A 12,138-nucleotide genomic window follows, 5' to 3' on the forward strand; every position below is an offset into this window, starting at 1 on the left:
GGGTAAAAGCAAAGAGCTGTCTCAAGACCTTCGCAACCTAATTGTTGCAAAACATAATGATGGCATTGGTTATAGGCGCCATTCTAAGCTTCTGAATGGTCCAGTGAGCACTTTTGGGGCCATAATACGGAAGTGGAAAGACAATAATTTCACCATAAATTTGCCTCGACCAGTGCTCCTCGCAAGATTTCTGATAGAGGAGTGAAAAGAATAATCAGAAGAGTTGAAATTATTGGTGAAATTATTGTCTTTCCACTTCCGTATTATGGCCCCAAAAGTGCTCACTGGACCATTTGGGACTGAACCAGCTGTTATTAATTTCCACTGACAGGGGGCTGGATTGCTTTTTAATTACTGTAAGTTTTCAGCAGTTGTCTTGGCTTTCCATGCCTTTTTGCGCGTCCCTTTCTTCATGTGTTCAATACTTTTTCCCTGTGTCATTTCACATTATTACACATAACTTAATTTCTGAACTTATTTTTGTTTGTTTCTTTGTATGTATGGCTTACTTGTGTTGTTACCAACATCTGGTGAAAATTTCATGTCAATAGCACCTTTGGAAATATATTTACTGAGAAAAATGATGACGTGTTCAATACTTATTTCCCCCGCTGTACTTCTATTGCTTTTATACAGTGTACCTGTATCCGTTTACGAAGGCATCTCCTGCTGTCGGGCTGATGTCTCCAGTCAGCATTTTAAAAGTTGTAGTTTTACCTGCACCATTTATCCCCAACAAACCAAAACACTGCAAACCAAACACACACAATGATTTAGTGACAAATGCATTAACAGAAAAAAACAATACCTCAACGAACCAATGAGAAACACAATTTTCAAGCCAGTGTTGACATATTTAACAACAGCTAGTAGCTTTCAAAGAGTATCTCAGCAATGAGTCAATATTTGTTTCTTGCTAATAATAGAGGGTGGCAGGTGGTATCAGGGGAAAAAGACAGTTAAAAAATATTAAAAAATGTCATTATTTATTTTTTATTGCTGCCAAAAATTAAATGCATATCTCCAAAAAGTAATTCCATGGGGTCTTTAGAGGCTGAAGTTATTTAAAGACCTTTGGCATTATACTCTTATTAAAAAATAATTTACCTGTGCAGCAGGAACACCCACACAGATTTTATCCACGGCTGGAGTGAGCTTCACACGGTACATCTGAAGAAAATAATAATAATAGTAATAAATAGAAAAAAATTACCTGTTTAGAGCTTCTTCTTTTTTTTTTGTTAACACTTTATTTTGTTGTTCCACTTTAGACATTCTACTAACTAGAAGTAACTTTGCATCTACATGTCAACTTATTCTACTAACCCAAACCCAGACATCTAACCCTAACCTAACAGTCTACTAATATTCCAATGAGAGTTAGTTGACATATATTTGCAAAGTTGCATAGTTAGTACAATGTCTAAAGTGGACCGTCAAAATAAAGTGTAACACATTTTTCGTTTGTTTTGTAAATATATAACTGTTTTCTGTGTGGAAAAAACTAGTGCTGGGCAACGATTAATCACATTCAAAATAAAAGTTTGTTTTTACATAATATATGTGTGTGTACTGTGTATAATAAGTTTGTATATATAAATACATACACATGCATGTATATTTAAGAAATATTTGCATATATACTCTGTATATATTTATACATCATTTATATTATATATAAATATACATATTTTATATATATATATATATATATATATAAAAAAAAAAAATCTTAAATATATACATGCATGTGTGTGTATTTATATATACAAAATAATTATACACAGTACACACACATATATTATGTAAACACAAACTTTTATTTTGGATGTGATTAATCGTTGCCCAGCACTAATAACAACATATTAACCCTGTAAAGTCTGACATATGAAATAATAGATTAGTAGTAGATTATTATAGATTATCAAAGCTCTGTAGCTTTAAAACATATAATGCAATGCAATACAAAGATGATTGAGAGATTAACAAATAAACATTCCTCAAAAGCCTGATGGATCATATTTGACAAACATTTGAACATGATTTTTCTAAAAAATGATATATGGATAATCAAGTAAACCTAAACAGCTTCCAGTAAATGTTCATCTTGAAATATTACTAACAATATAAAAGTTATTCTGTGAATAGCATCTGTCCATCATCACAGAAAAGAATTTCAACTTAAAGTGCAGCAATGCAGACCATAAAAAGTCCATAAAAAGTGTTGTTTGAGCTGTAATTGAGCTGTGTGAATGTTGAGAACTGTACGTTCTCCTAGAATATTCTTTCAGTAATATTCAATATGAGGACTCAGTCGGTCTGAGATGTCTGGGAAAGAAGTGGTGAGGATCTCCTACATTAACACCTGTCCACACTCAGCCGCAGACTCATGAAGAACGGCGCGTGATTCATGTCACACAAACGGTGTTTCTTGAGTAGAGACAGCTGCTCTCTGCCAGTTTAGCTCAGCGCTGAGAGACATCTGATTACAGAACAGGACCAATCAAACTCTCACTCTTAATCACTGGACACTCCTGTGCACATCTGTACACTCGCACACCTGGAACCACGAGCCTCTGCCCTGAATATTCAAAGTCTATCCTTGTGAAACAAGTAGCATTACTTATTCCAGAAATAATATACTTTAAAAGAATATACTTAAGAGTAAACTGAATGTAATGTTTTCAGACACCTAACTGCATGTTAATTGTAATTAAACGAAAATATGCTATAGTTTAATTTGATATCAAATGCAATAATCAGAACTTTAGAGTGTTTTGACCCACTTAATTAGGACTAAAGTACATCTTTATATGTAATTTCATAATTGCTTCTATTTACAGGCTTTGAATTATGGTTAAAGTGTACTGCCGAATATGCTGACAAGCATTTATGGTAAACTAAACTTTACTTTAATGTCATTTCTAATGAAACTCATTTTTAAAAGAGTAAGCACAAAAAAAAATCTGGTGTTTCTTCTGAGCCTTTGTGATTATTAAATAATCAAGTGGGGAAAAAACGGTATTGATCAGAATAACCCTGCTGTGAAAAAAAAAAAAGCTGGTTTGCTGGTCTTAAATTGTTCAAAACTGTTTTAGCTCATTTAGCTGGTATCAACTGTTCACCCGACTTTTCACAACTGTCCACAACTATGGCACTTTTCAAGATTATGAAGCTGGTAATTCATCATCCCTGAATGAATGTAATGAAACACTGCACCTCACTGATGTCACAGGAACAGGAAATACCTTAGTAAGGTCACATATTTGGAGCAGGTCATTCTGAGCTCCACCCTGGTGCACACGTTCACGCTCCTGAGCCACATCTTCATCCTCTCCTCCTGATGATGTAGGCAGTGACTTTATCGACCTGTGTGTAAAGATTTCACCGCAGATCAGACAACATGATGATGTGTGTGTATATTTTAGAGCTACACAAATACTCGTTAAAAGGCCGCGATCTCGATTCAAACACCCACTCGATCTTAATCCTAAATGACAGCTATTCGCCTGTGTCTATTAAACCTTTGACAAAATTACTCCGGAACATTCAAATCTGTGTTCGCACTGCCGCTGACCTAGAGAGAGAGCAGTTGTCATGTATAGGTATAGGCTTCACAAACAGTCACAACCCACACAGAATCATTATTTCTGTGTTACAAATATTCAAATAATCACAGCAGTACTGGGATAAAAGCTTATAGTTCGTAAATAAACATTGATGTCTACGGTAGTGACCAAAGTACAGAAAAGCACCTTTTGAAAGTAACTTGGCGCTCCTAATAACAATTGTATCAATTACATCATCACGCCACTAGGTGGGTGAGTTACTGAATCATTCATTCAAACGTTTTTTTAATTTATTTTTTTATAACGAATTCAAATTAATGAAACATTTAAGACTGCAGTAATTAACAATTTGTCAGAACCTTTTGTCAGAACTGTTATTTTGTTTAGTTGTATGTACATATACATATATACACACACACATATACATACATATATATGTATATATATATATATATATATATATATATATATATATATATATATATATATATATGAAGAGTTCAGATGCAAAAGCCTGAAAGTGCCATCTGAAATTTTCTTCTAGAATGATCATTTTTATCAAGCTTGTATATTTAAGTTCAGTAATTTCACTTAAATGGCAATTCAAATTACCTATTAATTGTCATTTAAGAGAAATTACTTAACTTAAATATACAAGCTTTATAAAAATGATCATTCTAGAAGAAAATTTCATATATATATATATATATATATATATATATAGACATACATATTAATATATGTATATGTATATATATATATATATATATATATATATATATATATATATACGCATACATATTAATATATATATATATATATATATATATATATATATATATATATATATATATATATATATATATATATATATATATATATATATATATATATATATATATATATATATATACATAAATATATTACATATTGTAATATAATATATGTAATTTATTCCTTTGATGCAAATCAGCATCATTACTCCAGTCTTCAGTGTCAAATTATCATCCAGAAATCATTTGAATATATTGATTGGTTGCTCAAGTAACATTTCTTATAATTATCAATGTTGAAAACAGTTGTGCTGCTTCATATTTTTTATGGAAACTTCGGTAACTTTATTTTACAGTGTTCCTTTTACACATCTTACATTTACATACTGTAGTAATAAAAGTAAATTATTTTTTATTAGAAGCAACTAACCCTAAACCAAACACTAACACTAATTAGGCTATATAGTAAGTACATGCTGTTAATATATTTGTATAATGACACTGTAACAAGGGCAACATAAAAGGAGGTGTAATTGAGAAAATGTTCATTATTCCAAACTTTTGACTGGTACTGTAGGTGCCAACCGATTTTTCTTTAGGTGTGAGATTTTTAAACGTGTAAAGAAGTGTGTTTTTCTTACCTTGGTTTGCAGAAGAACTTGTACTGTATGAGAAGGGTCAGGCCGAACATAACTGCCCCCTGAATGGACATGGCAAACAGATTCTTGCCCACTAAGTTCCAGTTGAGAGGATTTTCAAAGCGGTCTTCACCTGAAAACAGAGAACTCACTTACTTTACCACAAATATCAGCTTTCAACACTGAACTACAAGCTTTCGCATGCGTCAATGTCTTACCCAGGTTTTTGTAGAGGGTGGCCATTGCCTGGTTTTTGGCCATGTCCATCAGGCCTCTTCCCAAACAGAAATGAGGAAACACCAGCAGAGCCTGTTTCACTATGTCATTGATGCGAGTTATATTCTGGACATAAAGACAGATGAGACAGAGAACGGCAATGTTAGATTGGAAACACATGATTCTTCAAAATGAGTGAATTTACATGCACATTGTTTCACTGATTGTGTCATATGGATGTTTATATAGTTATTTTCTGATCTTTTAATTGATGTGTCCTTTTAAGTGTTATTTTAGTATTTTTTTATATATATTTTAGAATATTTATTAACATTTTGAATTATCTTTTATTTTAGTATTAAGTTATTTTGTGCTTAGTCATTTTTAATATTTGTTTTTAGTTTTATATTTTATTTTATGGTTTAGTTTTTAGTCATTTTAGTACTTCAACCCAAACTTCAGCTCTAACTTTTTTAAGTCTAAGTTTTTCATGTAATATTTATATTTAATTTTATTTAAATTATTACTTTTTTTTTTTAAAGCCTTAGTGTTAGTTAACAATAACACTTTGTTAGGAAAAGAGCAACATGCGTGTTCTGTTGAACTTCTTTTGTTTTTCACATAAGAGCATACGGGTTTAGAAGTGATTAAATTATGACAGAATATTTATTTTGGGGAAACTATATTCCATTAAATGTTTTTTTTTTCTTTTTTTGTATAAGGTCATAACTATTTGAAGCAAACCCCGACACACCTAGATTTTGCTTTGCATTTTATATAATAAGTCTAAATGTGAAAAATATGTCAAAAGAACATTCATTTTATCATTCTATGTGGAGTCTATCATTATATATTATATACATTCGAACCGAATACAAATGTCTACCCACAATTTTTAAAACAAAACAAAAAATTACCCAATACCAACGAATAAGAAAATGATCAATACTTCCGGCTCGCACCTCTGAAATGTAATTTGTTTTGTATGATTTTGAAATCCATAATGTCAACAAGTAATGACAACATTGTTTTGTGGTGACAAAACGAGTGATTAGAAAAAGACCCAAAAAGTTTTGCTTTGTTTCAAAGTGAAGACATGGCTCAAAATAAAGTGTTTTGAGTGGCTCCGTCCACAGAAAACACTTTCCAGGTGCTCTGAGTTTGGATCACTTATAAAACTAACCACCTTCCTTTTATTTTCACATTTTAATCCACTTAGTGGATGGAAAGTTGTAGCATTTGACCAGCTATGTAATGATAAGCGTATTAAAACCTGTCTACTGGGCAGTTGGGTCCTTCTGTTTTCAGCAAAAATGAAAGCTTGCGGGTTTATAGGCGATCTATGCCACATACAATATTACTGCATTAAATAATTTAAATATTGTTCAAATATACATATATCCTTGTGTGAATGAAGTGAAACTGTATCCTCAATCTCAAGCTAAAATCTAAAGTTGATGAAACATCGTTCTGATGATAGTCAAGCCGTCTTCAGCAGCGAGCAATTCATCAAACACACTCTCACATAGTTGAAGAAATCATGCAACAGTTTTCTTGCCAACTACTGTACGAGCCTCATGCTCATTCATCATCACAAACACCAGAGATGGTGAAATCACACAGGATTTACACTGACCCATATTCTCCAAGACACATGTCCGCCATCATACACACACAAACGTGTTTAAAGTTCAGCTTTAAAAATATCTGAGTGCCTTAATTCTGCTCCATTCAACAACCTAACTGGGGCATCTAGTCAATGGATTCACCAATTTATGGCATAAAATCTTTGAAATACAGCAGTTTAGAGCAGCTAACAGGACTAAACAGCAAATCTTATTGTCGTCTTTACAAGGTTTCATGAAGATGGCTGCACTATTATTTTAACTAATTATTAGCACACTTATTTATTATTTAGTACAATTTAAAAGTTACATTTTAATTGGACTAAAACAGTACATCGACCTAAGCATTAGTCTGACTAAAATATTTGCTTATTTTGTTTTTGCAAACTCAGACTAACAGCCCTGGATAATTTGATTAATTCAATTCAATTTACATTTATGATTACAGCTTGAATTCATCCAGCATTTACCCAAGCAAACAAAGAACATTTTCACAATGTTATATTTTGGTTGAAATTAGGTTATGTTGCAGTTCAACATCTTAAAAATGTTTTAGAAACCACATCTAAAACGTTATAACCAAAATAATGTTTTAGAAACATTGTAAAAAACAAACAAAAAAACACACCTTTATGGTATGCTATTAAATAGTCCAAAAAAAAAAGTGTAAATATCAAGTGTGTTTATTACGAAACCAAAACCAGACCAAACGGTAACTTTTGTGAAATGTTAAAATACCGTAATCTGTACATTGGATAAACTGGTATAACAATATTAGCGTCCACACCAACAAATGTTATGTTTATTGTAATCACACGCTGCCGTTACTTTAAAGTCGAAAAGACATTAACACTGTTGTCTCACATCAAGAAAGTGATCCGTGACTCAATCTATAATAGGATCTGAACCAAAATTTGTGATCCGTTGCACCCCTAGTTATCAGTATAGTTATTGTTCTTGGTGTGAACAGATCCTAAGCATCAGGAAGGGCTGAAAGAAAGCTTTGTGCTTTGTAAGTCACAGATGATATGAATGACACACTCTTCAGAAGAAATAATATATACCTGAGTAAAGAAACTGTCAAATTGTCAGTAAATAAAATAAATAAATCAAAATAACAGACACAATGTCTGTTTTTCACTGCAGGCTTTAAGTAAATTGTGTGTGTGTGCTGGAGTCTCACCGGGTCGTCGAAGAGCTCCATGACGAATGTGGCTACGCTGCCGTTGATGCCGATGAAGAGGTTGATGCAGGTCAGAACCACATACGCTGTGCTGGGAACGCTGAACAGGAAGGAGGCGGGATACATCATCGGAGTGATGGACCACCTGTGAGACAAAAACACACAATGCAAACACTTACAAACACATTTAAACTCCAGGCGAAGATAAAACAAACAACCACCACACACACTCACCCGTAAAGCAACAGCAGCAGTATGAGTGCAGGCAGGTTGGGTGGAGAGACGTAAGATTTTTGTTGGAAACACAGGAAGATGACGATGACGATGATACACGGGACGACATAATTACACTGAAACACAACAGAATCAAACGTAATACTTAAAGACACCCGAGAACAATAACAACAAAAGAAATACAATAGATTAAATGTAATGTGAATAAATTAAGTAATATGAATTAATCTATTATCACAACACAATTTTGTTTGCTTAACAATTGATTTGAACAATTGTGCACTGCACATTTCAGAGTAAGCGCTACACCGTGTTCATTTACACACGAGCAGATCATGATTTGCAGTAAATGCTGCTTCACATGAACTCCATATCTACAAGTGCTGTGAGTTCATCACTTATAACGTGCATTTGAAAACGCAACATGCTAAATATTACACCAGATTTCAATGAGACAAGTTCATAAACCTGCTGCCACCAAAGGAGAAGTGTTAAACTTAAACTTTAATTTTTAATTTAGAAAAATTAAGAAATTAGGAAATATAAGTAATACAAATATAAGTATTGTAATTTTACATATGTACTGTAAAATAAAACTATTATAATTATTTTCCAAAATAATTTTTTGTATTCCATAGTGAAATACTCTTGTAGTAATATTTATTTTGTTTGATATTTTATTTTATAACAATAAAGATAATTATTATTTTATAGTGATATCAAAATACAATCTCAAAACTTAGGGTCAAATTGTGCATTCTTTCAAATAAGCACAGCAAACCTGGATTCTATTTTTTTTTTTTTTTTGTTATCTTTAAATTGTAATTTCAATATTTTCAGAAAATTTCAATTATTACCCCCCCCCCCCCCCAAAAAAAAAAAAAAAAAAATCATGTAGTCCTAATAGTCCCTTTTGTGTGCGTTATTTCAAAAACTTGCATCCTATTTACTAACCAGATATTATCAGTTTTTAGATACAGCTATTTCATATGATATCATGCAGCTAGATTATGCATGCAAATAAACAGTGTTGTCCACAGGTGCAACTAGTCATTCATGGGTTTAGTTTGCAACACAAATTTGGGGCAAAAAAAAATATGGCACATCATTATGTAGAATTTCTTTATTCATGTAGCAGTTTTTAAAATGGTATAGGGTAAGACATTTTTTTTTTTTTTTTGCTGCATAGGTTGCAAACCCTTTTTTATCTCCCTTGACACTAATTAATTTATTAGCAATTTATTAGTGAAGGTGAATTTATCTCTCTCCACTGAGAATGTAACATATGACATAGAACAATGGAGGCTGTGAACCGTATTCAGCGGTAAATTGATAGAGTTTTAATAGAGTTTTAATTAGCTATCTCAGCTCCTCTTTTTAGTTCTCGTGCACCCTTCCACTTTTCATCCATCTTTTAGAGCAGAAGGAACATTATAGGCACAGCAACGACAAAATGTGAAGTGTTTCAGATGTACCATGTCCCAGGCGAAGTTGGCCAGCCAGTAGATGGTAGGATTCACGCCGCTCACAAACTGCAGGTGTTTGGATTTACTGACACGCTCCTGGATGAGGAAGAGGACGAAGCTGGCGGGGATGAAGGACATGGCAAAGATCACACAAATCGACACCACCACATCCGTAGAGGTCGTGGCCCTGTAAGAAAGGAAAACATGATGTGAGATTATGACTATGGTTAATTTACACATGCACGTTTACAGCATATATATATATATATATATATATATATATATATATATATATATATATATATATATAAAATGGCCGATATTTGGCTTTTTTTTAAATCATCTGCATCGGCCAATAGATGAAGTGTCATAAGTAGGACTTTCATTTTGACAGAATCCGTCTTTGTTTAACAGTTCTGTCTAATAACAGAAAGGTAAATACTTTTTTCGTTGGCATTCATTTCAAGATATTTTTTTTTTCTCATTTCCTTGATACATTTTCAAATAATTTATTTCCAATTATTTTAGTAAATATGTAAATATAATAAATAAATATAATGCAGTAACTGTCATGCTTGTGTTATTTACTACTGTTAAATTAAACAGTGTGATGTCATATATAACAGCTTTACATTGGCCAAAACTGCTTGGTAACATGTTACAGTTCTGGGAAAATAACCAACAAATCCCAAACCAACACAATATTCAGAGAAACATGTTTAAAAACAGATGGTCTTGTAACATCGGATTAATAGGTAGTTATGTAGTTTTAAATCGAGATGCCATGTGGGTCTCTGAGAAAGATCACTTTCTTGGTCTTTTTCAAAAATTGGTCTTTAAGGTGTCAAAATTTACTTGGGAATAAACCTTTAACAAACTCTGACTTCACAACATCCACCTCACGCAGGGCATTCTGGGAAATCGTTTCATGTTTCCTCATTTTTTTTGACACCCTGCTGTTTATGCCTAATAGATTCAATCTCTTACTTTCTCTTCACTGACGTTCAGGTGAGACCTGATGCTGAACACACAATCTCTCACACGGTGAAGGTGATTGAGTTTCAGGAATGTATTATTCATGATTAGAGGGAACTGACGACCTCATTACAGACAAGAAGATGGTCATTTAACCTGCGCACGCGCACACGCACACGCGCACACGCACACACACACACACACACACACACACACACACACACACACACACACACACACACACACACACACACACACACAAATTGTGTGTCAGTGATCAGTATGATGCTTCAATGCTCTTACTGTGGTCCATTTTTGACCCCTTGTTTCAAACCAGTCATCTTCATACAAATGTTTTGCGATCATCATGCCTTCACAAGCTGAGTTTAATTATGCATGATGAACACACAAAAAACCCTACATACACACACAAACACAGGTGTGTGCACACACACAAACACGTTCAGACAGGGAATGCATCCCAGTTTTGCAAGGGAACTGCATTCATCATATTGAGCTGTAAGTGTTTTTGAATGTTTTTGAAATAAGTCTCTTCTGCTCACCAAGGATGCATCTATTTGATAAAAAAATACAGTAAGAACAGTGAAATATTAGTATAATTTAAAATACTGTTTTCTATTGTAATATATTGTAAAATGTAATTTATTCCTGTGATGCAAAGTTGAATTTGAATCTACATCAATGCTCCAGTCTGCAGTGTCACATGATCCTTCAGAAATCCTTCTAATCTGCAGATTTGCTGCTCAAGAAACATTTCTTATTATGATCAATGTTGAAAACAGTTGTGCTGCTTCACATTTTTCTGGAAACGGATACACTTTTTTTTTCAGGATTATTTGATGAAAAGAAAGTACAAAAGAACAGCATTTATTTCAAATAGAAATCTTCTGTAACGTCTTAACTGTCATTTTTAATGAACGCATCCTTGCTGAATAAAAAGGTTTATTTTTAATAACATTTATTACTAATAATAATAACAGTAATGTGATTTATTAATACAAAATACACTATATGGGCAACAATATTGGTACACCTAACCATTACACCAACAGGGACTGTTATGACATCGCAATATAAATACATAAACATTAATATTTGATCCCCCCTTTGCAAAACTGTCCCTACAAAGTTGGAAGCATTGTCCAAAAATGTCTTGGTATGCTGAAGCATTAAGATTTACCTTCACTGGAAGTAAGGGGTCAAGAACAACCCCTGAAAAAACAGCCCCAGCATACCATTATTCCTCCACCAAACTTTACAGTAGGCACAATCATGCAGGTAATGTTCTATTGGCATCCGCAAAACCCACACTTGCCAATCAAACTGCCAAACAGAGAAGCATGATTCATCACTCCAGACTAGAGAACATGTTTCCACTGATCCAGAGTCCAGAGGCGGTGTGCTTTACACCACTCCATCCGGTGCTTGGCACTGTACT

General features: G+C 33.2%; 1 protein-coding gene across 1 annotated transcript in view; it reads right to left on the reverse strand.

Moving 5' to 3' along the window:
• LOC311079931 (phospholipid-transporting ATPase ABCA1) overlaps positions 1–12,138 on the reverse strand; it is a gene marked incomplete at its 3' end in the record, with an annotated part of 231,838 nt that overhangs the window by 38,619 nt on the left and 181,081 nt on the right. The window contains exons 36-43 of the mRNA XM_084109659.1: positions 9,714–9,891; positions 8,239–8,354; positions 8,005–8,149; positions 5,199–5,322; positions 4,984–5,113; positions 3,249–3,369; positions 1,108–1,170; positions 642–748 (exon numbers count right to left, since the gene is read on the reverse strand). Of these exons, the coding sequence (XP_083965785.1) occupies positions 642–748; positions 1,108–1,170; positions 3,249–3,369; positions 4,984–5,113; positions 5,199–5,322; positions 8,005–8,149; positions 8,239–8,354; positions 9,714–9,891 (984 nt within the window). The remainder of the gene's footprint in view (positions 1–641; positions 749–1,107; positions 1,171–3,248; positions 3,370–4,983; positions 5,114–5,198; positions 5,323–8,004; positions 8,150–8,238; positions 8,355–9,713; positions 9,892–12,138) is intronic.

This window comes from Abramis brama, assembly GCF_963993115.1.
Source record: "Abramis brama genome assembly, chromosome: 3".
Classification (NCBI taxonomy): Eukaryota; Metazoa; Chordata; class Actinopteri; order Cypriniformes; family Leuciscidae; genus Abramis; species Abramis brama.